The sequence below is a fragment of the Myripristis murdjan genome, chromosome 19 (assembly GCF_902150065.1).
Source record: "Myripristis murdjan chromosome 19, fMyrMur1.1, whole genome shotgun sequence".
In the NCBI taxonomy this organism is placed as follows: domain Eukaryota; kingdom Metazoa; phylum Chordata; class Actinopteri; order Holocentriformes; family Holocentridae; genus Myripristis; species Myripristis murdjan.
The window spans coordinates 11974958-12000378 of NC_043998.1; the positions used below are offsets into that span (position 1 = coordinate 11974958).

The 25421-nt window shown below is 41.5% G+C and overlaps 2 protein-coding genes across 5 annotated transcripts in view; both read left to right on the top strand.

The window, feature by feature from the left end:
• LOC115377850 (uncharacterized) overlaps positions 1-25421 on the top strand; it is a 27392-nt gene continuing 1971 nt past the window's right edge. The window contains exons 1-12 of one of the 2 annotated variants that reach the window (XM_030077903.1): positions 1-203; positions 1079-1966; positions 2279-2459; positions 2644-2783; positions 3698-4263; positions 4747-5020; positions 5163-5358; positions 6195-6379; positions 7054-7149; positions 9439-9603; positions 10401-10494; positions 13503-13612. In XM_030077903.1, coding sequence (XP_029933763.1) covers positions 1129-1966; positions 2279-2459; positions 2644-2783; positions 3698-4263; positions 4747-5020; positions 5163-5358; positions 6195-6379; positions 7054-7149; positions 9439-9603; positions 10401-10494; positions 13503-13566 — 2799 coding nt within the window. In that variant the 5' untranslated portion in view covers positions 1-203; positions 1079-1128 and the 3' untranslated portion in view covers positions 13567-13612. Of the gene's footprint in view, positions 204-1078; positions 1967-2278; positions 2460-2643; positions 2784-3697; positions 4264-4746; positions 5021-5162; positions 5359-6194; positions 6380-7053; positions 7150-9438; positions 9604-10400; positions 10495-13502; positions 16021-25421 lie in introns of those variants that run through there. The other variant, XM_030077902.1, reaches the window with a different exon arrangement.
• nlrc3 (NLR family, CARD domain containing 3) overlaps positions 16719-25421 on the top strand; it is a 14299-nt gene continuing 5596 nt past the window's right edge. For 2 of the 3 annotated variants that reach the window (XM_030077900.1, XM_030077899.1), the window contains exons 1-13: positions 16719-16938; positions 18698-18862; positions 19127-19390; positions 19555-21301; positions 21418-21504; positions 21771-21854; positions 22394-22477; positions 22599-22682; positions 22836-22919; positions 23325-23408; positions 23680-23763; positions 24702-24785; positions 25117-25200. In XM_030077900.1, coding sequence (XP_029933760.1) covers positions 18742-18862; positions 19127-19390; positions 19555-21301; positions 21418-21504; positions 21771-21854; positions 22394-22477; positions 22599-22682; positions 22836-22919; positions 23325-23408; positions 23680-23763; positions 24702-24785; positions 25117-25200 — 2891 coding nt within the window. In that variant the 5' untranslated portion in view covers positions 16719-16938; positions 18698-18741. Of the gene's footprint in view, positions 16939-18697; positions 18880-19126; positions 19391-19554; positions 21302-21417; positions 21505-21770; positions 21855-22393; positions 22478-22598; positions 22683-22835; positions 22920-23324; positions 23409-23679; positions 23764-24701; positions 24786-25116; positions 25201-25421 lie in introns of those variants that run through there. The other variant, XM_030077901.1, reaches the window with a different exon arrangement.

Sequence of the window (25421 nt, forward strand, 5' to 3'; positions counted from 1 at the left end):
CATCCCCCTCTGACCGCCCACACGGCTCCGGGGGGGAGAAAGTGCTGCTTTGTCAATGAAGGACCCAGCGCAGGGAGCGGCGGAGGGCAGAAAACAAACTTTCCACATTTTATTCCCGACGACCGTGGCGGAAAATCCACTCCACTGCCACATTTCGACATCACAGCAAGGGACACCTGGCCGACGGTGATCGAGGAAATCCAGTAAGTCACGTCGCTTTTTGCAACCTTGTGTGTGGCGCTGATACGAACCGGATTGACACCCGTTTTCGTCGGAAAGATGTACGCTAGCAGCCAAACCTTACCGTGACTGGAATAACTGTGGTGGGCACAACAGGTTTTTTTTTTAAGATGGGAGATCATTTTCAACACCAAATTTAAACTGCATACACTGTTTTTTTCTTATTTAAACGCATATTCTGCACCCCCTTCCCTGCCTAAAAGGGCTTTTTACATAAAGTGTTTTGTCGTGCAAAGTAACGTTGGCTACATCGTCTTGAAGACATGTCGTAAATTTTATAACGTTACATTGTGCAGACGGGATGACTCAGGAATAGTCCCGGCTAATTTCAAGTTAAGATTAAGAAAATTGTAGCCTGTTTGTTCCTCTGGAATGAGAAAATGAAATGAGTCTTTTTCGTGCCCGTGTCGTTTAGTCAAATGTGCACGATGCGTTTTAGTGTTATTCACAGCTGAAAATTGATGGCGCACAAGTCTTTTCCAACACATGTTAAAGTTTCCCTATGCTTTCCTTGCAAATCCATTTCGCAACATTACGTGACTCATGCAGAAGACGTGCATCCTCATCACCCCTATGCACAAAAAAAGTGTTTCAGTGAGAGAGGCTCATTCATTATACAACCAGCTTTTTTCTGTCAGGGAGTCTGTGATGCAGCAGCAAACATAAAACGAGGCTACATGTTGCTCTTGTTCAGCTGATCCATCAAAACCAGTTAAATGACACTAAAATGCTGTACACACTTTCCCCCAGTCACCTCCTTTTTTTGCTGAGCAGTGCAACTGGTGGTCTTGCTGGGGAAGTGCGTCTTTCATTTTCGTGATGTTTCCTTTATTTGCAGAAGTTGACCCACTTGTCCAGTCTTTTAGTCATTGGGAGAAGCCGTGAATCATGGCAGGCAGTCCGGCCCTCAGCATCGACGTGACCTTTGTGGTCTGTCTGTCTACACTGCTGGTTTTAGTCAGCGGTGACCCCTGCCTCATCATCAGCGAGGTCAACGCGGACAACCCGAAACTGGACACCACTGAGTTTGTAGAGTTGTATCACACCAGTGGACAACGGGCTTCACTAGACGGCTATACCCTTGTGTTTTATAATGGAAATGGAAACATAGCCTACAAGGTGCTGGACCTGAAGGGCTACAGCACCAACGACCAAGGCTTCTTTCTGGTGGGCTCCATGGATCTGTTGCCCAAACCGGCCATCCTCCTCCCACCCAACACCGTCCAGAACGGCCCGGACGCCATCGCCCTCTACCACACATCTGCTGCACGTTATGGGGAGAAGATGAACGCCACAGCCATCGGACTGGTGGACGCTGTTGTGTACATGACACGGCGGTCTGGGGGCGCTGAGGTCCTCGCTGAAACCCTGACTCCTGGGGAACCGGCCTTTGTCGAGGATGAGGGTGTCCACGAGGGGGACGAGTCCATTGAGAGGTGCCTGCTGTCAGATGATCGCTGGGGCTTTCAAGTGGCCTTGCCCTCCCCGGGCCAGCGGAACAACTGCACCCCTCCAGCCTCTCCGGCCACTGTCCCGCTGATCAGCGAGCTGAGGCTGGGAGGGGGGCAGGTGGATGGGTTTGTGGAGCTGACAGAGGCTCCTAGTGCGGGCCCTCTGGTGCTGGTGGTGGTGGATGGGAAAACAGACAGGGTCAGTGTGAGTGTGGATGTGGACACCTCCAGGACTGGTATGATCTCCATCACCATCGAGAAGAACTACATGAAAGGTTAGCTGGATGCAAGGTCTCATGATTTTGTTCTAATGCTTTAGGTACCACAATCATCATCAGTAATAAATGTGTTTTGTTTTGTTTTGTTTTGTTTTGTTTTTTTGGTTGTTGTTTTTTTGAGGCGGATACCAATATTAGATATTTTCTCACCCATAACGGCCTGCGTCAATATAATTTTTCTAACAATTATAATTCAAATTCTAGTGCAAAAACAGGTAAAACTTTTCAGACAAGCCTGTCTGTAGATAATAAAATGTTTTTCGGAGTTTCATCACAACTTGCATGTGTCCTGTGATGTTGTCTTGTCAGGAGACGAGTCTGGAGCTGTGGCAGTGTACAGCGGTAGAGCTGCAGACTTCCCAGTGGGCAGTCCCCTGAGTCAGACGCAGCCTCTAGATGCGTTTGTGTTTGCCGGGCCAGGGAATAAACCCAGTGCCAACCTCACAGAGACACTCATCCCAGGCAGACAGCCCTACCAGCTCAGCGCCAGGCAAGATACCTCCAATACTTATAATCTCAGCTGTTTAAAATCTATACCAGTGTTATTTTGGTATATATGTGTGACATGGATGTGCCTGAAGATATTTAAAACTTAACACTTAATATTTTAGCCACTCATTCCAGGAGTCAGCTTGGAGCAGGACAATTCTTAAATGGCCTCTTTATTTTTGCAGTTTGAAAGAGGGAGGCTTCTATCTCAGTCGCTGTGGTGTGGCCACCTGGGCCAGAGATCCTGGTGTCTTCTGGGAGGCACCACAAACTCCAGGGCAACCCAACCAGTGCCCTTGGCCCAAGATTTGCCCTTACAGTATTGGTGAGTGGTTCAATGCTCTTGATGATGCTTGTATTTACATTAATGGTGGATTATGTGTTTTCATTATATCACACAGCCAGTGAGATTGGGTCAACGCTGAAGACACTAGGAAAAAATTTAGGTTTTAAGACTTCATGATTAAAATTTGATGAATTACTTAATACAAAAGCATTTCTAGATTTTTACCATGGACAGAATGATTGAAATTTGAGCAGTCCTGTGAACACAGTCTTTTGCTTTTGAAAGATAATATCAGAGTTCTCTAGGTTGCAGCTCTCTTTAACATTGTTCCTGCTTGTGTTGGCACACAGCTGGAGAAGTGGGGATCTCAAGGCTCATTTTCTTACCTTTAGAAGAAGCATTTGCTGCTGTTCATTCTTGTACAATATTAAAGACAGCTTCCAAGACTGCAGTAAACACAAAGCCTTGTTTTGCTTTCAGTTTCATTTAAATCTCCTAGTGTCTGAGATTATATTAGTGCTGCATTTGCACTCATAGGAAGAGATGATAACCTCCCCTAGGAAATAATTGCTCATCAACATGCCTTAGTACAAATTTCACTATAATATTTGTGTCTTTTTATTTAGGATTATTTGTTAGCAGGGACAGTGGTTAACTTCAAGCTAGGCTTGACACTGGCAAGTTCCCATTTTCAAAATGACAAAAATTAATAAATGTAATGTAATGCTAAAAAATGTAATTACATTTGGCTTGCACTGAAAAATGATTTGGGGTAATGTAAACTTGACTTTGGCAGGAGTAAATATGCTAATGAAAAATGTCTAGTGTTCTACTGTATTCAACAGAAGTGACATTATTATACTTACATTATCCACCAGCAGCCTGATTATTTAATGATTGCAGTGATGTTTGGATTTATATCGCCTTCCAAACAATTTCCTCTTATGCTTTAGTGAATCCAGGAGGTACAGATGCGCCGCCTCACCTCCCGCCCTGGGGTCGCAGCGACTTCTTGATCAATGAGCTGAACACCGACACACCTGGCGCGGCTGAGGACGGTGAGTACATTGAGCTGTGGCACCCGTCAGGCCGCCGTGTCTCCTTGCAGGGTGTCTGGCTGCTGCTGTTCAGTGGCCACAACAACAAACCCTACCGTGAGATCAGCCTCAGTGGACACTTCACCACCTCTAAGGGCTACTTCCTGCTGGGCAGTGACAGGTTGGTTCCCGCCCCGTCACTCCGGCTGCCCCCCAACACCATCCAAAATGGACCAGATGCAGTGGCGCTCTACCGCAGCCCATTTGGGGCACCCACAGCTCTACAGACGGGGATCCCCACCCGTGGCCTGCTCGATGCCGTGGTGTACCGGCAGAGAGGCTCAGATAAAGAGGCTCAGGAGCTGAGTGACGCCCTGACGCCGGGACAGCTGCCCCTGCTGGAGGATCCAGACGCTCTGCCAGGCGACGAGGCCCTTAGCCGCTGTGGAGGCCTGTACCCTGCTGACCTGTCTGCTTTTGCTGTGAGTCCTCTTTACAGTGGTTGATAGGGTTTTCACTGGGCGAGCTGAAAGTTAAGTGATTTGAGTAAGAAAGTTAAGTGTAATGATTACAGAATTGCTCAGGTAGTGTGTGACCCAAAGCTGCGCTTTTATAAAATAGCAGAAAGACTCCACTGTAGTAAAAAATAACACAAGTAAGTAGTAAATGTTTTCCTTTTTAATCAGTAATACATATATAGCAACAATCAAATTTTCTTCATAGTATATTATAGTTCTTGTACAGCAGTCAAACAAAGCGTTGACATTGAGCAACTGCTTTAAAGTATACACAGTATAAGTGTTTTTCCTCAGTCAGTGCACTAATATTTATATTTGTTGGGTATTTATTTACAATGACTTTCAGTTCCCATCAGGACTGAGGACAACAAATGCCTGTTTTATGAACCTGATCATACACTCTCAAGGTCATGGATAACTAGTTAAAGCATGTGGTAATCAATACAGGTGGCTCCGCCCACACCGCTAAGGGAGAACACCTGCCCTCGTCCAGCTCCAGCTCCTGCGGGTGTTGTCATCAGTGAGGTGGCTAGTGGCCACTGGACCAATCACAGCCAGCAGTTGGCCTTTGTGGAGGTGGTAGGACCGCCCATGACAGCCCTGCGGGGCCTGGTGCTGACTGTGTTCGACCAGGAGCGCAGTGGGACCACCATTGCCCTCCCGCTGACTGGATCCACTGACCAGAACGGCTTCTACATCATTGGAAATGTTACTGGCGCAGGTGAGGACAAGAGAAAACCTGGTTGTGTAGGAAAGAACTAATAGAACCACCCCATATTCTTTCTATCCCCCATTATCTTCTCTTCTCTTGCTTCTCATCATCTTGTTCTTAACCTCCTTTCCGTCCTCTCTCTCTTGCACAGATCAGGCTTTCCCCGAGGGCTCCACAGTTCCAGTGCGGGGAGCAGTCGCCCTGTGCTATGACTTATTCAGTGTGTGCAGAGCTGGCACAAGCCTGACTAACTCGAGTCTCAGAGATACACTTGTATTCAGTGAGAACCAGCGGCTGCTCTCCTCTCTCTCCGCCACTAGGGGGACACAAGTGATTCCTGCTCTCAGGTAAACATAGAACAGTCTCAGGATTAGTCAGTGAGTGTGTTTACATGCAATCTCATGATTTGATCTTCTCCTGATTATGGCAGTTGAAACTGATTATTGAAATTGTCTCTAAAGATTGGCCACATCCATGAACAAACTTCACAGGAGCAAGACCAAAAATTCTAACAGTGGAAAAAGAAAGTAGAGTCTGCTCACTGTTTTATACAAAAATAGATCCTGCACAGGTTTGAGGAGCTATCAGAGGATCTGTTTGACAATTGACTCTATAAGGCTAATATATTTTTTTTCCCAGTGGAAACATAATACAGCGTGCAGACAACATTTTTTTAAAACATCAAGCATCTTAACCATTTCACATTAACATTAAACGATTATTTTGACCTAATGTAAGCATATTCTTGTTAACTCATTTTGGTAGCATACCAAAGAAAACTCCTAACATCTTGGCTGTAATTACATTAAAGTAAATCTATCTATCTGTTAACCATTTAGTCGGTCCCAAAATGTTGTTTTACAAAGCAGAGAACATGTGCAGTGCAGTGGAATGTCAACCAGTAGACCAGTTTTTAAATGAATCCATGAAAACCAGTTTATTAAATCATAAATTGTAAATATCATTACTCCTTAGAAACACTGAAATGCTGCTAACAAATATTGCCTCAGGCTGATTAACAGGAGTCTGAACACTAAACATACTCTGTTTTGCTTTTTTCTCATTTTTAAATTGATAAGCTACCAGAGTTTGATTTTATCATCCTTATTACCATGTGTGCATACTTTCATGCATGTGCGCGCTGCCATATAATGCATCCATGTGCTGGTGTGTGTACGTGCAGGTCAGTGGAGGACGGTCCTGTTTCCCTGAGCCGCTGTTCATGCTGTGAAGTGAGAAGCCCCTCTTCCTGGACGAGCTCCTCTCCCACGCCTCACAGCACCAACCTCTGCCCGAGCTCCGCCTTCTCAAGCCACATTGACCTGTGCCTGGGACCTCTGTCCAGTGATTGGCAGGAGCACTCAGGAAGTGAGGCTTTCTGATTCACCAAAACTCCAACCCATTGCAGCATTCAGCATGAAATACGGCCATGTTATGCAGACATTCTGAAATACTCAAATGTATTGCATGCACATTTTACGAAATGATAGCAATGAGGAGGAAACTCTGACGTTGCAGTTAATGGTAAACCATAACAATTGTGATATTTTTTTTTTTTTTTTTTTTTTTTTTTTTTTTTGGCTCCTTGTAAATATCGTCAAACGTGCAGCCGGTATATTTGTTTAAAAGAAGGGATGGACTGATACATCAGTCGGTATCACCTGATATTAGCTTTAAAAAGCAATAATGGTGTCAGTCTGAAAGTATTCTTTGCTGCTGATATTTGGCTGATTTTTTTTGGCATTTGTGTGACCTTTTATTGTAGAAGTGGTACTTACTCCAACTGTCAAATTAGCAACAGAGTAAAACTAACATGGTCTTTTGTTTACAGAGCACTTACGTATCTCAAACAGACCTTGCAGAAGAGCTGAACCCATTTTGCCCCTGCATTTGCATTATGATTCTTGGAAAAAATCTGTTGCAATTGCTTGTTATGGGTGGGATGATGTCATGTATCAGTAACAGCCTCAAACACTGTACTGCTCAATCCTTAGTTAAAATTTTATAGTATAAACCTGACAGTCTCTTGTCTTTTGTCCCAGATTGCAGCGGTCTGATCCAGGGCAGGAGGGTCATGGAGGTGGCAGACTACCTGGAACAGAGGTGTCACTGTGGCATCTCTGCCTTGTACCTGCAGGGTGAGAGACACAGGCTTGTGAGCGCATACACACCAAGTCAGACATTATCTGTAGAAAGCCACATGGCTACAGGAATTTCACTCTTGGTTTCTGACACTGGATGCCAGACGCCTCAGAGCCAGGAGGGATCATTCTCCGCTGAGGGAGTTATTGAAAATAAAGTTCAGTGTCCACCACACTTGCTTTTGCTCCAGTTTTCAGTCGTGTTGGAGCTGACTCAGAGCCATTGTACTTAGAGCTTTTGTCATTGAGTGGTGCTTTGTGGCATTTTGTGGCAGTCTGCTCTTTTTCATATCTGGTCTATTTCTGCCAGAAAATGAGTGTAAGCTGTGGAAATCTACTCTTTATCTACACAGAGGAAAGACGGACATTCAGGATGTTATGATTTCATATCTGTTGAGCCAAAAATTTCAGTGTCCTGATTGAAACACATGAATGAACGTTGACAGCAGTTTTTTTTTTGCCTCAGGTTGCTCTGTAGTCTAGCCTCATGCATCATCAGCTCTGTGCCTACAGTATTAATGATCAGAATCTTTGTCTTAGCATCAGTTGTTTGTTGAGTTAGATTAGATTAGAAGTGTAGAAAACAAATTTGTTTATATGCATATTATGTGTTAATAACACTCTCGACTTTTGGACGATTAAGATGAACAGGGAATTGGATACACACCTGTCTAGATTAATTTGGAATAATAAAAGACCTAGAGTGAGATGTCCATCATTATAGCTGCCAGGGGAGAGAGGGAGCATGTCTTCACCTTGCCTTAAAGTTATTATGTGTTGGCCCAGTTTCTGCCCCTTGTGTGTTGGTGTATTCCAGCTTATGAGGCTAAGTGGAAAGACATGAATGAACTATCTTTAATGGACATACCCATACAGTCAGCATTGGGCTGCCCTGGCAGAGTTAATGAAGTATTTCAGCTCCAGAATCAATGGGCTGCTTTCTCAATGAAAATCTGGTCAGAGGTGGTAAAGAGATTTCAGCTCATTAGAGAAATGAATCTGCGCAGCTGGCCAGTGTACGATCCACACTTCCTCCCTGCATCACAACACCACAGTTACCATAGGACAATGGGCCAAGCGAGGTATCGTCTCCTTTTACAGAATAGCAACAAATGGAAATCTTAATAACTTAATCCTGCCTAACTAAATCTTAATAAGGATATATATCAATCTCATGAGCTGGACAAGGGGGATTTCTGTTGGTACCCACTGGTTTGCTAGTCCTTCCTAAAAGAAATAAGGAGCCCTGATTTGGCTGCACCTCCCAAGAAAAATTCAGATATTTATTGACATAAACTGTTCAAAAAATCCCAACGGCATTATAAGCAAATTAAACCAGGGCCTCATGTTAAAGAACAAAAATTCAACCAGTTACATAAAGCAGTGTTGGGAAAAGGAAGCTACCATAGTAATACTAGAGGAAGTGTGGCTTCAAGCATGGAAAAGCCAGTCTACATGTACTAACTCCTCTATTTGGAGACACTTCTGCTGGAAAAATGTGATGTTTTTTTTATTATTCATAAATAGATAGGTGGTATTACCATGACCACCTGGACTGTCAACAAGCTTTTCCTTTTGCCTGAATCTTCCTCAGTGCACCACGAACTTCACCCTGTGCCCTCATGTCTTTCCTTTTCTTATTAGTAATTTAATTCATTTTTTTTTTCTTTTCACTGATTGTGTAACAGTGCCTCAGACCTCATTCTGTTTACACAAAAGCTAAGGAGAAAAAATGGAAAGTACTTTGAAAAAAAAAAAAAAAGAACTGTGAATGAATTGATTCATAGCATTTCACATTGATTCAGGCCAAAGTCACAGTGATTCATTCTGTTCGTTCAGCAGACTGATTCAGCTGCATCAGTAGAATTTTTTTTTTTTTTTATCAGTGCATCAATACAATGAATCAGACATTACACCCCGAGTATTAATGACTACAAAGCACTGCATTGTTGTGCCAGGAATTCAGGTTCCTGATTGAAACACTTACAAGCTGTGGAAGCCACTATTTCAAGTTACTCCAAATAAACATATGTTCTGGTGATGCATGGCTCTTACATACCTGAATTAAAAAGTAAACACTAAAGAAAACTGAAGAGAAGTTGAGCTGTTGTTGCTCAGCTGCACCCACACTATAGATGGGTTCAGGATGCTCTGCTATCCTCTCTCCGGTCAGACGTCACCCGTTTGCAGTGTAAAAAAAAAAAAAAAAAAAAAAAGTCATAAATTTGGTCTGCAGACACTCAGCAGCATGGACAACTGAACATCAGCTGTCTGTGTGTGTTTCAGGGGCCAACTTTTCCTGTGTGTCCGGGTGGCTGCGAGTGTGGGGGAACATCCAGGCGCTGTCTGACCATCAGAGGGCCCTCATCCTCCAGACATCCCACATGCATCCGTCCCCTGTCCAGGGAGACATCTGCTCTGCTGCCACCACCGACCGGCACATCAGCACAGGTCAGCTGCGTTTCACCACCCACAGCCTGGCCAACCATGACAAGGCTCACGTTTGACTGTCAGTCACTGAGAGGTGCAGACTGTTGACCAGATAAAAAAACAAAACTGATACTAAATTAGCTTCAGGATGCTGCACAGACGTCTGTACTGTGAAAAGGCTGCTTTTTAAACCATCTTATTACTGTCTAGTGGGCTTGGAGGCGCTCAGAATAAGGCTGAACATGTCCGCCTCCAACCATCAGTCATGTGGTATTTTCCAGATGATCCCATATTTAAGTGCAGTTTATGTTTGTATATCTGGACTGTCTTGAGGTAGGCAGTAAGAGAAGCCGCCGCTCTGCCTTTTACCAGAGAGAGTGAACTCCAGTTGTTCTGTGGTAAAGGAATACAAAGCTCCTTAACCTGACTCCTGGCACCTGCCATGTTTGTTTATGTTGATTGTCAATAACATGTGATTGGAGTGATGTAGACGTTTTAATACCTGAAGTCAGAGAGAGGCAGACAGAAATATACGAAGACACGGATATGATTTCAAAATACCAAGTACAGTCAGATCAGCACTATTGAGGGTGGAATGTGTGAATATTACTGTTGTCTTCAATTAACTGTTGTCATATTTTCATTTAGCAAAGTATTCAAGGACTCCTGAGTGTCATGTCTCCTGAAAATGATCATTAGTTGCAGCTCTAGTTTGCCACTTCAGGGGTTTCACCAAGGTCCTTGAATTCCCACCTTGCATTGAGATTTTTTTTTTTGTTCACCGTGTGTGACTGAATTCATCTGTGTGTTCCTCCTAGTGTCTGCCTTGGGTTTGCAGATCGGGCTGGTAGCAGGTGTGCTCCTGCTGCTGGGACTGGCAGCTGCTGCTTTTACATATTTTTATAAGAAAAGGTGAGGGCTCTCTCTCTCTCTCTCTCTCTCTCTCTCACTCACTCTCTCTCTCTCTCTGTTTCCTTCTCTCTCCTGTGATACAGCTGCACACACCAAGCACCACGGTTGTATTTCTAGATACCTGTCTACACCATGGCAACAGGATTTTATCGCATATTGCTTGTTATTTTGTTCAAAACGCACACAAAGCCGAATCAGTGAAATTTGTTATCTCCTCCTGACTCCTAATAATGGCCCCTCTGAATGTTAGATTGTCCTGAAAAGGGCTTTGATAACAAAAGTAGTCTGAAATGATGCTTGTAAAATACACCTCATTTAGCTTGTTGAAAGTGTCACACCAGAGATCTGCTTCTTTCACTCCTACAAACCCTTAAGATTTACATTTCTTCTTTCCTGATTTACTCTTAAGAAACCTGAGATTTTTTTTTAAGAGTTAAGATTGGCATTTTAAAAAGCACTTACATTCAGTTTGTGCTGAGCTGCACAAAAGACACAATTTAATCAGAATTCTTCAAGGAGATGATATGCTTGTCGACTGCGGCAGTGGATAATTGGTGGATAAAGCAGTATTTCAGCATATGGATTAATTTAGAGATGTTCAGAAGCTTCTTAGAACTGTGCATATAAATGTGCATGCATGAACATATAACAAAATATCCGAATATTACTACGAATACAATCTAAAATGGTGGAACGACAATGGCTATATAGCCAAATTAATTAATGGAGAATGTAACCAAGAGATTTGTCATGGTGTGTAGACTATCATTTGAAAAACAAACCATCTACACCTTATCAAACATATTTACAGAATACAGATGTACCAGTCAGATATGTGCCGGTGTATCTCCAGCCATGTAGTGCGCACTGACAACAAAATACAAATTTATAGCAAAGTGTAAAGGGATCAGAAGCACGACAACATTTTCTTTGTGGAGTCAAGTGATATCTAGGTGTTTTTTGAGATAGAGGGCAACAATACAAGGCATAACTACAGATGTTTTAGGAGCTAAAAATAGGAGGTAAAAAAAAAACAAAAACAAAAGTAGGTGAATGTCATGTTTCATCATCTTGTACTGTTCAGTCTGATGAGGCAGGATGCCTTATCAGATTGATTTGATCGCTGCTCCTTTTTGGTGGTGGTGGTGGTTTTTCTTATTCCCACAAGGATAACTGGTGAAACGTAGGCAGTGCAATGTCTTATCAAGATGAAGCCACAACGGAGTTTCACCACAGAAAAATATTTCAGCCATCTACAACATCAGCAGTAAATGTCAGGTTGGGGTGTCAGCTCCTCTGAATCAAAGAGCAAGAGTTTCTTTCTAGAGTCAGCCGACATTCAGTAATCACAGGGAGAAATCCACTGAGGCAGCAGAGATCATTTCTCCAACAAAGGTTGCCTCAACAGTCTGTAATACTGTGAAGCGCAATACATGTCGCATTTTGACAAAGTTATGTGACACATATTTTTCTGAAACTATGAGGAAGAGTGGTATGCTCATGTTACAGTTGTGAATGAAAACAGCAGCAAACACAACAGAGAGAGCAAGGGGAGTGAGTTTTTCCAGGTGACAAAAATATGATCATTAACAAGTAAGGAGATAAACTTCAGGCACTCTTGCGTCAAGCAGGAATATTTAAATATGCAAGAAGCTGTTATACAGACAGATACTTCATAGATTCAAAAAATGACTGGTTTTGACCTACTTAGGTCTTTTTTTTAATGCATGGGCTAACCATGTTTGAATAAAGGCGTCCTACATATTTAAATATTCCTGCTCGACACAGGAGTGCCTGAAGTTTATGTCCTTACTTGTTAATGATCATATTTTTGTCTCCTGGAAAAACTCACCCCCTTGCTCTCTCTGTTGTGTTTGCCGCTGTTTTCAGTCACAACTGTAACATGAACTGGATGATTTGCATATTTCATTTTACACAGCATAAGGTGGCCGTTATGCCTCTGTTGCCTGTGTAATCAGTCATCATCTGTGCTTCAAATAATCTGGAGGCAATATCATGCAGTGGTATATTTTTTGTTAAGATTTTCCAAAATGTACGTCAAAGCCTGTTAGGAGTGTGACGGCACTGTCACCGTTCAGTCCAGGGAGCTCCCGTGGTGGGACATGCCTCTTCACCGCCCTCATGTATTTAGAGCACAGTGCCAAGGCTGTTGTTGTAGTTGTCTTATACAGCTATCTGTACACTGTTGTGCCCTTCCAAAAATGATGTTTCATCTCACTCATAACTGGTGTACCTTAATGTCGTCTGATATAATAAGTTCATGTAAGTCTGACGTTTATAGGTTACTTATCAAAGCCCCCACCTCCAGTGATTTCATGGCCTTAGTCCTTTTCAAAATTGTCCCCTAAACAGTACAGTAATTTATGATTATTTCCACCAGTGACAGTTTCAATCAAAATGAGTCTCACCTGAGCAGCAAGTGTAACCCCACCAGTTACATCGGTGATTTTGACCTGGTAAATTACAGACTGTTGGCACAACCGATCCAGGCCCTGATTAACCTGCTGCACATGTGACTCACTGTGATTGGTGAGGTAATCATCAGTTTATGAGATTAACTGTTTCAGGGGGAGTTTGGAGGAAAAAGTCATGAAATCACTAGAGGGGGCCTTTTAAAAAATATCTCCCTGTAGGGAAATGGTCTTAATTTTCCCTTTGAAACACAACCAGCAGATGGCGCAAGTTAACACTTTCCCCCTCTGAATTTTCAATGTTGTCAAAAGGCATTTTGAATGTGAAAATGAGGAAAGTTACCATCTGAATAGAAGAGCAGGATTTGGGTGTGTTTTTTTTAAAAGTAAGTTACACCACTTAACAACAAAAATACCTCAGGGACACAGTGAATATCACAGACTGATGATGTAATATTGTAAGAGCACTTAAATGTCAAAACCATGGTTTAATTGTGATGTGGTGATTACTAAAGTGTCATGATGTATTTTTGTGTGTGTGTGCTTATGTGTTAATGCTTTTATTTTGATTCCCAGGCGTCCTCTGGATTATTACTCGATGGAACTAAGTGAACATGCAGAGGGACTCTCAGATCTATAATCCAGGCCTTGAGTCAGCGTGTTTGTGTCTGTAAGTGCTTGTGTGTGTGGGAGGACTTAAGTAGAGTGTGAGAGACAGGGATAATTATGGTTAATTTTAAAATGAGTGTGTGGTTGTTTTAAATTGAGAGTCCCTACCAGGACTTTGTCTCCGTGGGATAACACTGTTCGAAGTGAGCTGTCTGCACTATAAGACGTTTGATGCTTCATGGCACCTAGGACACCTCCAACATCTCAAACGCCGATTCAGGCAGCGCACATGGGGATTGCAGGGAAAAGCGAAAAGTGAGCCCAGGTCAGTGTATAACCTGTGCCCCTATGGTGTTGATTACTTCAAATGCTACTAAAAGCAGCAGGAATATGTAAGGGATGGTCTTTAATACTCCAGAAGTAAAGTCTTCATAGGACTTTTGTTTTGTTTGTTTGTTTTGAAGCAAAAATAGCATTTTATTGACATCATGTTTGTGTTACTGTGGTGAAAACTTTTAAAATCAAAATGGCGTTACTGTGCTTTCGATTCATGCAGGAATTTCCGTCCAATTAAGTGATATTACCTACATCAAGCTCTCCATTGGGATTGCACTGTCTTTTAACAATAGCCTATGTAACCAAGGTACTATATGTTTCAGCTTGTGTTTATTCTTAAGACTAGCTGGCTTCCTGCCTCTTTTTCCTGCTGTTCTGCTCTGTGTAATAGTGCAAGTCCACTTTAGACTATATTCACTGAAAGCGCTCGACTGTCTTTTTAAATGTGAATGTGTGTAGATAACCTGTGATGAGTGCTTGTAACCACTTTTGTATGCTTACTAAAGCAAACTGTTTACATTTTCGTGACTGAACATTAGAAAGGAATGTGAGAGACTGCTGTCCAGGACAAACCAGTTTTGTGATATGAAAGGCAGAGTGATTCTCTTCAGAAAAAAGAGATTGATCAGTTCAGTGCTAAGAGAAATCAATACTATTATATGTTGTTCCACTTGTGTTCTTAGTGGCTCGCAGACCTCTTCTGTGCCTTTACTCGTTTGTTGTTTTGGTCAGCCGATGCCTCGTGAATGCACAGCCATTTCTGATGCAGCCATAACTGTAAATAGAATGAGCGTGATGTTGGCTTTCTCAGGGGGGGACCTTTGATGCATTTACCACCAGTCTGTTGAAGTGGAGAGCTAATGGCAGACATACAGAAACTAGTGACGTTCAAAATCAGAGCGAAATGAGACTAATTTTCCATTCATTTATTTTGACTCCACATTTTAATAGTTTTAAAAAAACTGTGTTTGAGTTTATAAAACCTCAATTAAGCTGAAATGAAGTGCCATAAAAGAAGTTAATATGCAACGATATGCTTCACTTTTATTAATAGTGCTCCCTTATATTGTACTGTACGTCACATCGGCTAAGCTAGACAGAATTTCATTTGCTTCTGTTTTTTATTACTTAGGCAAGGTAAATTCCTAATGACAAATCTTAATGATATTTCTTGATGTAACAGTCTGTATATACCGTGCAAATTTCTCACATCTTAAATGAAAGATTCCTTTTTCCATTGATTTTTGCCACTTTCAAACAAATGCAATCAGTGTATCAAAATGTAAAACTATCAGAAAAGTCTTCAAAGGTTTGCCAGCCACTGGACATGAAGTAAAATTTTTGTGAAATGTTTTTATAAGGTTGTATTTTTAGCTTTCAAATTGAGCACATAAAATCATGTCTTACTTATGAAGTGTTTATAATTTTAATCAACTTTATTTTGTGGGACACTGGGATAATGGTAGAAAGACCGCACAAACCCACACACTTCCAGGCACCAGAGAAGCACCCTTTTCTTAAAGTCATAAAAACTAGGCCTATTTAGTCTTTAATTCGCCATCACAAATCTTCCATATATAAAGTGCACAGTGGAGAAGTGTTATACAAACTTGTGTCTAACATTAAAATTACATTTTCTCAGTGACACCATGTAACCAGCACATTTACCTCAATAAATAGGAAATGTCAATTGGCGTTACTAACATGGACCACCAACATCAGTCCTAGGATGTGCCAAATATGTTTTTTTGTTTGTTTGTTTGTTTGTTTTGTTTTGTTTTGTTGTTTTTTGTTTTGTTTGTTTTTTTTAGAGCTTGTCAGTTTTCGGGGATTAAGTCTGTGTATAAAGAGTTGATGGCCAACACAGAGCAGTTGCATGCATGTCAGAAACCCTTGGAACAAAAGTTCTTCATACCTTGGGGATATCGCAATATAGACAACAGTCCCAGTATCAATACTGTTTACTTCCCAGTATTGGCAATATATTGTAATGGTTAGAGTTTAATTTATCAGCAAAAAAACATGACATTCCCAGGGCATGAATATAGACTTTTCTTTCCATTGTTTTCTTTCCAAACTCTTTCAGTGTTTTCTTTCCAGTTTTTTTCCACATGTACCAAGTTTGAAATAAAGTACTTTTACAGATGTGCAATGGAGTTGCTTTTTCCCGCACCTTGCATATTGATCTCTCCTTCTCCCTGATCATCATCCTCCCTCGTTTTCATGTTTATCAACTAAAAAATAAACAGCTGGTTGCTCAGATATGGAGGAAGACTAGCCCTAGACTAACATGCTGTTTTTCACTCTGTTTTCACTCTGTTTTTAATGAAGGAGGAGCTTTATCCATCTCTAAGCAACAGAGTGCTAACTGCCTTCAAATATGGTAATTTGTAAGTGTAAATATATTACTCTGATCCATTATGTGATACAATCTTGTCTGCAGCAAGCACTGGTGTTCTTAAGTGTTGAACGTCTTTTTACTGTTGTACCCACAATGCAGTGTGAAGTATGTATGCATGTTTGGCAGTATCTTCATGCGGTCATTGTTTTACATTTTCCCTGTCTTTGCTCTTTGTCTTTTTTCATGACAAACATGTACTTCCTCATTGTACAGTACCACTTGAAGGTAGATTTACAACCTAAAGCATCTCATACTTCTTGCTACATCACCACCATGGGTGCAGAATATACAGCATAAGTGCTGCAAGGTTAGATGCAACTCAAGGTTGCAGTTGGATATGCAAAAGATGAAAGTGAGTCAAAGAATGACAAAACCTGTCAGCCGCCACACAACGTCAAGACCTGCTAGCCACAACACAGGAAGACAGAGAAGACAGGAAAGAGATACAGCAGTTACATCAGCCGCAGCACTGGCTGATGACTGCAGTATTTGTGTGAACATATTAGTTGCACGCTAATCTTCAACAGGATTTCAGTGCCAGTGTGATTCACACTTCAAATTGGCACACCCATGCTCATCGAAATATGGTCTTACTTGCTAAAACATTTGTATGGGTAATATTTACCATGACGTGACACCTAAAACCCACCTGCAACAAACTCATTGGTGAGTAACCTTTGAAACCACTAAACAGTTAGAGCATGGTTCTCTTTGTTGGGTGTTCTCTCCTCAAGGTTACTTCCATTTTTTGCTCTATTAAGGTTTTCTTGCCTTTTCTTTTTCTTGCCTTAAGGGTCTCAGGTTTGTAGGGCTGGGTAAAGTAGTCTCAAGTAGGGAGGCCTGTATCATCCTATTTTGTGTTTTGCACTTTGTTTTGTGTACATACTTTATTCCATATTTTAGTTTTGTGGTTAATTGCTAATTATTATGATCTGGGTAGGCTTGTTGTATACACTTTGTATACAATATGTATGGCCTCTCTCTGAAACATGTTTTGTGATAAAGAGCAAGATGAACAGACTTAACTTTACCACACACTAAATTTTAAATGATTGATCTTGGCATTTAGGCTTATAAAACTGGCAGGCTGGAGGCTATTCAAGGCTGCTTCAAGTTTTTTAAGCCATTGAAAGTGAATACACAGGTCTTAACTAAGTGTTCTCATTCTGCAGCAAGACATGATATGTTTTTTTTTTTGTTTGTTTGTTTTGTTTTGTTTTTTATTAATTGAAGATATTCATTTACAAAACATCTTGGCATGTAATAGAAACCACAACACCTCTAAACATACATTTTACATTGTATTCTCTAACAAATGTGCCTTGTATGTTGAGAGGTGTTGTGGTTTCTATTACATGCAAGACATGGTATGTAGTTAAGACTAAATTGCCACTCTTATCATGTTGCTTGAACTTACCCACCTTATAATGTCCATCTAAAGCTTTACTGCTGCCCCCAACCAACCCCACCCCCTCCCCATCTTTCTTTGTACAGCACACTCCCATGTCAGGCTGCATGCATCTTGCAAGCAACAGTGTTGTTTGTATTTTTGATATGTGATAGATGTTGTTAATGATTTTGATTTTTACTAGGTAGTTAGAATTGTGTCTCTGTAGCTGCTGGGTTTTAATCATTGAAAACTCAGAGTTGAATGCTCACACCAAACCTGTTCCTATGGTAACGTTAAGTTTGTTTTGAAGTGCTGGTGACTTTTGAGACTCTCTAAACTTAACAGCGGAAGCCGTGAGCTATCTCAAGCACGTTATGTACAAAACCTACTGAGGTTTGCTTTTAGGGCATTTTTTAAATGAGCTTCCTTTCTGAAAGCTTACGTGATCAGCAACAGACCATACAGGAAGGCAATTGACATCTGCTCTTTTTCTCTGTGAAAACCACAACCAAACTTTGTGTCAGTATGCTTGCAGGACCTTTACTGCAAGTTTGGTAATATGAGACGTGATGTTAGATCCTGAATGGAAACCCGTAATTCTCAATGTCTATGCATACAGCAGATAATTCAGCTTCTGTTTACCAAACCATTTCTTATTCAAACTCAAAATAGATCTGTGGAAGCTTTATCATTCTTTACTCTGCAGTCTCATTTGGATGACTGTTGCACTTAAATTGCCATTTTGTAGATATGCTATCCAAAACTGCCAGTCAAAGTCACGTCAGTAATGATAATATTTATGCACACAAACGATACATTTAATTTAATTTAATCAACTGAAATGACTGACAGCTCGGTCTGTTTCTGACTGTGTAACTTCCCAGAGCCAAGTCAATTATTGCAGTCACTCGTAACAATGCACCCATGTTTTTGAAGATGTTACTGCTTCAATCAGTTCCTTCATCTCCCGTCATCACAACCTGTCAATTACCATTTGCACCATTTGTAAATTATGCTGTTTCATATTATGTGTAGACAGAAACAGGAATACCTCGGGGCAGCAATTATCACCCCTCTTCATGGAGGGGAAGGCACATTATGATTCTATCTTGGATCGAAGCAAACGCATCACATGGCAGGATGACTGCTACATGGACCTCCAGTCTACATCCTGTCTACCAACAAAAGGCGAAAAGAATGGTAAAGCGATTTCTAAGGTATTCTTCATATCTGTTTTGTACTGGTGGCCTTGAACACATCATGCCTGAACCTTCTTTCTGTCCCTACTGTCTAAATAAAGAAAATGTACATTGAAGCTCACTTGAAATTCAGTAATGAAATTTCATCTTAAAATACATGCCACAGAACCTGTAGTTGTATTTGTCATATACCAGAAAGTAAATCATTACTCATTAATCATCAGATCAATCATGATTAGGGCTTTTCTTCCCATTTTTGTTACAGATATTGATTGGATCCAAAAGCATCAACACCAGCTGAAACGCTTCATTACCACTCCATTCCTGGAGGGGATGATATCTCACTTGAGAAATCTGGATCTGCTGACTATGGCTGAGGAAGCACAGATTAAGGCAGCGGGCCAGTTGCAAGACCAGGTTGATATGCTTACAAATGTCCTCACCAGCAAGGATCCCAAAGGCCCTGATGCCCTTCGAGGCTTCATAGAGAGCTCAGGGTCTCAAGTCTCCCAGTTCATAATAAAGTATGGTAAGGAACTTGTGATTGGATTTCTAATCCAGTTGACATTGTAAACAAGACAAATTATAAACAAGATCTGTACAAAGTTCAGACATCAAAACCTCTTATTGATTAAACAGTGAAAAACCTGATAATGTCCTTAAGTGTGACAAGTCAGTTTGTCTTATCTGCAGACCCCATGGTGAAGGAGCACAGAGAGGTGTTACTACAGCGATATGACCTACACAGAGGCACTGATTCATCCAGCTGCCCCCAACTGGACGTCTTGTCTAGAGCCTTGCTTCTGGTTGATGGACTTTCTGACCTCCAGCAAAGGGAGCATGACCTAATGCAGGTTGAAGCCACCCGAGGAGGAAGGAGAAATCATCTCAGACAGCTGGGCCTGGCCAAACTCTTTGAGCCCCTGACCCGGGTCAGTGTGCCTCCCAGGGTGTCCCTCACCGTAGGGGTGGCTGGTATTGGCAAGAGTACCTGGGTCCGGCACTTCATCAGACAGTGGAGCCAAGGGGCCATCTGCACCGACGTGAGCTTTGTCTTACCTTTCACCTTTTGGGAGCTGAACTCATTTGAGAAGCTTTCAGTTGAGAAGCTGGTGAAAATGGCTTTTCCTCATTTGACAGAGCCTAATCTGGTCCTGGGCAGCTCTTGTCGAACACTGCTAATATTTGACGGTTTGGATGAATTCCGCTGCACTTTAAATTTCTCTGATGCAGCGCCCTGCAGTGACCCCAAAAAAGAAATGCCCATTGATGACTTAGTCACCAACATCATCCGAGGGAATCTTCTCCCTGACATGGCAGTGTGGGTGACTTCCAGACCAAGAGTGGCCTCACTCATCCCTGGAGGATTGGTTGACAGGGTGACTGAGATCCCAGGCTTCTGTCCTAAGGACATTGAGATTTTCCTAAATCACCACTTCTCTGAGAACAATTTTGCAAGTAAAATATGGGCACACTTAGAGTCCCAAAAGATCTTAATGGTTATGTCCTATATACCAAGCATTTGCTGGATAGTGGCTGATACTCTGAGGTACCTCTTGCAGAATGGCATGCAGGAAAGCCTTCCAAGGACTTGCACTGAACTCTACGCCCACTTCTGTTGCATGAAAGCCGAAGTAGGAGAACCAAGAGGTAGGGAGCATGTTAAGATAGAGCAGCTTCAAGGGAGCAATCGAAAACTGCTGGGGAACCTTGGACGACTGGCATTCTATGGGCTCCTCAAGCATAAGTACACTTTTAGTGAACAAGACTTCAAGGCCTATGGAATAGATCTACCATCAACTCAGAGCAGTCTTGGTGCAGGAGTTCTTGTTCGTGAGGAGTCAGCCATGTACACAGCATACCGGTTCACTCATTTAACTATACAGGAGTTTGTGGCGGCTACATTCTACTATGTCGCCTCCAAGCGGGCCATCTTTGACTTGTTCTCAGAAAGCACAATGTCCTGGCCCAAGATTGGCTTCCACAACCACTTCAGAAGCGCCCTGCAGCACTCACAACAAGCAGAAGATGGTCACTTGGATGTGTTTGTGCGCTTTCTGTCAGGTTTGTTGTGTCCGGCGGCATTGAAACCTCTTGCTGGGCTGCTGGCCCTTGGAAAGGACGATGGTAATCAAAAGACATGGGCAGCAGGATTTTTACAAGGCCTTTTGGACAGCGGGAGCACCGTGGTGTCCCTGCGTGCAGTCAACATAGCCTACTGCTTACAGGAGCTTCAACATACAGAACTGCTGCGCAGTGTAGAGGATGACTTGCGCCTAGGTAGCCTTGCTGGGAAGTTGACACGTGCCCACTGTGTAGTGCTCGGCTATCTGCTTCATGTGTCTCCAGAAACCAGCGAAGAGACAAACCTAACAGCTTGTCTGAGCTACTCTACAGTTAAATGCTTGCTCCCACAGCTACTGTACTGCAGCTATCTAAGGTCAGCTCTCCAAATAATCAATTAAAGCTTTGTCTTCAAGTAAATAAAGACATAAACTGACAAGACCAAGTTGCTAAAATTAGATGGTAAAAAAGCATTTCTTATCTATTTTGAAGGCTAGAGAATAACAACTTCAAAGATGATGTCATGGAATTGCTGGGAAGCTTACTGAGTGCCAAAGACTGTCATATCCAGAAATTAAGGTGAGATTACAATTAAATTATAGATTGATTAATCTGGTTAAGCATCATATAGAGCATTCTGTAATAATATGCTACTTAACTGCTCTATCAAAAGCACTTCCTTGATTGCTCTCATAATTTGTAACACCCCCTAATTAAGATGATGAGTTACAGATATTATCACTTTTTGTTGATTACAAGGCTGATTATCATGTGGCTTCAAGAGTGGTGAAATGATGGTGAATGTGATAAGGAATATTTTTGAATGAAGTCTCTTTACCCCACAGTTTAGCAGAGAATGCCATCAGCAACAAAGGTGCCAAAGCCCTCAGCCGCGCTCTCTTGGTCAACAGGACCCTGACCACACTCGAGTGAGATATGTTTATTACTACATGGTCTAAGATTGATTACAACTGAATGAAATTAATCACCATAACAATTTATTTTTAAATATTTTTTATTTGCTTTGAGAACATATTAATGTCAGTCAGCACTAAATACAAGTTAATTGCTGGAATTTATGAATACATTTCAGAGATGGAACGCAGATGTCGATCATTTGAACACTCTTAGATCTAGGCTAGAGGGTCTCTATTAAGGAGGATTGTGCCCCTTTTTTCTCTGTTGTAGTCCTACTTTGTGAATTAGGCTGCACCAAGTGTACTCTAACAGAAAAATCTTGCCTAGTTTAGCTTTAATCAATGAACCTCACAATCTGTGATCTCGTTGAGGTTGCTTTACAAATCACATGCGTACATTCGGAATTAGTGTTTCAAGTATGAATTTTTGTGATCCCTTGTGGTTGCTTTGCAAATCACATTTCAAAAGAATATACATTCGTAATTAGTGTTTCAGGTATGATTGTATTGTATTGCACTGCATATAATTTAACCAGCTGTTTGTTGTTCAGCCTCCGCAACAACAACATTGGCTCTAAAGGGGCTAGGTTCCTGGCAGAAGCCCTCAAAATGAACCAAGTTCTGCTATCGATCAAGTAAGTACATCACATATTATGGGAGCAACATTAGAGACTGTGTTCACACGGTGTTCCTGTAGGTGCTAAAGCAGCACTTAAGCAAAGCAGTGTTTTTTCTTTTTCTCTCACTGTGCTACAGTTTCCAGAACAATGCCATAGAGGAGGAGGGCGCTCGGGCTCTTGCAGAGGTTTTGCAAGCCAACCGCAAACTCTTCTCTCTGAAGTGAGTGGCCACACAACAACAAACCATGTCCACCTTTAGCTTGTGTTTGTTGCATGTACCGAGTGAGTGTGTATGTGTGTTTGTGTGGCACATGATTACAGGCAGGAGTTAACCAGTGTGGTTCTTACCCATTGTGTGCATTTGATTGTTCAGTGTACAGAAGAATTCAATTGGAGCAGATGGAGCCAAAAGGATTGCCGATGCACTGAAAACAAACCGGACTCTCACAGAGCTGATGCAAGTTACCAGTTACACCCTTCTGATCTTAAACATGTCCTATACAGTATACAGTATATTAGATAATAAAATAATGCAAAACCTTTCATATTTATTTGTGTTGACAGTGTCAAATAACACATCAATTTGTTCTTACATGTAGTTTTTATGTTACTTTTTTCAGTTTTATTGTTTTCTGTTTTGTAAAAGCCAGGCAGTATAACTGTTTAGTTTAACAGTATACCTGTGTGCGGAGTTAATTCAAGGAATCTATAAAATTCTTTCAATTTCTTACTGTAATCTCTATACTCCAAAGGCTTCGTTACCAGTGTAACTAATGTCCTTGGTTACCATGGTGATTGTAATTGAGGATTATGGAATGTTCTTTACTAATTACATTTTTTTCTTCTTCTTTCTCATCTTCAGCCTTTGTAGTAACCAGCTTGGGGACAAAGGAACAGTAGCTCTAGCCGAGGCTCTGACAGACAACAACACTCTCCTCTCTCTGCAGTAAGTACTTTCTCATCAGGAGTTTGCTGTAACCCCCACACAGCACCAAGACATACATATATCGTATAGCTATCATTTTGTACTGAGAAGAGTACAGCGAATGTGCTTAAACATGCTGCTATCTAAAACCATGCATCTCATACTGCGTGGATACAGGCTATTTTGTCTCAGTGATTAGTCATATTTGCTATTTTAGTACCACAAGGGCACAACCAATTGCTGAAACATTTATTTAATAGTTTAATTTTCCAAAAAAAAAAATGTTTGGCAGCCTTCAGAGTAATTCAATCAGCAACCGGGGAATGACAGCCTTAACCAAAGCACTGAGGTGGAACCGCGGCCTTGTCTTCTTGAAGTGAGTATGACACCTAAATGCTTTCTGCTGTATTTTGTAACTTAAGGTGTAAGATGTTATTTCAAGGCATTCCAGGGCATTAATTTTGACTTTTATTTTTCATCAGTAAGAATTACAGATAGGTGACAAATTAAAGGAAAGCTCTGGGTAATTGAGCGAAGGTGAAAACAGGGTTGTCAGTGCTGTATAATGAATTCGTGTGAATTATTAGTCTTGGGCCAAGGTCACTCTGCCCCTTAGAGGGCCAGGTACACAAGCACTGAATATACAGTCATTTAAATTGATCTCTGGTTTCTATGCAAACAGCTGGTCTCCCCTGGGATTACAATTCTTCAGTCCACAGTGAATGAGTCTCTAAATGATTTCATGAGTATTATAATATTGTAGACTATATGCCGCAACCATTTCTGTCAGCAGATCTCAACCTAGATCAAATCAATTTGAAAGTTCAACAAGATGCCACTGCCTCACTGGCATCACTAAAATACCAGACTCATCAGGGTAGTGCTTGGTCATCAAACGCCCCAAAATAGCTTTAATTAATCTTACGTTCTAGAGGGGTCTTAAACATTACCAGAGGATGGATGTTAAGCCATTATTCCACAAGAAACTTGAAAAATGGGCTTTAGTTGACAGAGGTGGAAAATGCCATTCTGGATGGATTTCAAAATTACCTGTGGATGTAAAATTTTGTTGAAGCTCAGTGATGGACATTGTAAATGTAATAGAGACCATTTGCATTGAAACTGTACCGTAGAGATTAATTAAAAAGGTTTTTTTATTTTTGTGTACCTAGCCCTCAAAGGTGTTGAGTGTGGTCCATTAAAGAGCCCTGCTTTCAACTTGGCATGTATTCCTCCATGCTGTTGTAATTGTAATTGTAAAAGTTGCATTCCTGTTCTCTTTTTCTCCCTGTTTTCTCTTTTCTGTCTGGTCAGTCTCAGAGAGAACTCTATTGGAGTGGAAGGGGCAAAAGCCATGGCCCATGCCCTCCATGAGAACAGGTCTCTGCGGGAGCTCGAGTGAGTCACCTCATTACACCATCATGACTTTATACCACAGAGAAGTATGGAGACATCTTGCTGATATGTGTCACTCCCCCAGAGTATGTCATTCAGGGCTATTAAAGCATTGTGAAGCCTCGCAAACACTGTGAGATAAGAACTCCAAGCCTCTCTGAGGAAAAGTGATGACATTCAGAAATAATTGCATCTTGTATAGCTCTATTTGCTATGACTATTTCTCTTCACCTTTTCATTTGCATTTTTGGTTGCATTTAGTATCTACTAATTCTCTTTTTCTGTGTGTGTGTGTGTGTGTGTGTGTGTGTGTGTGTGTGTGTGTACATCCAAGTCTCACAGCCAACCTGCTGCATGATGAAGGAGTTCAAGCTATAGCCAGTGCAATCACAGTTAATCAAGGTCTCACCTCTTTACAGTAAGTCAGACTTGCAGTGAAAATGCAAACACAGAACCACACACAGAGCCTAGTATGCAGAGAATATAAATAGGTCAGTGTATGGCTGAAAATGAAACATCATAATGAATCTCCTCTGATGGTCTGTAACGGTGTACATTGTTTGTTGCAGCATGTGTTGGGTGAGCCAAGAGATAAAAGCCACTTCCAATGCTTGATATAGGGATTTTGATCATCTGTGT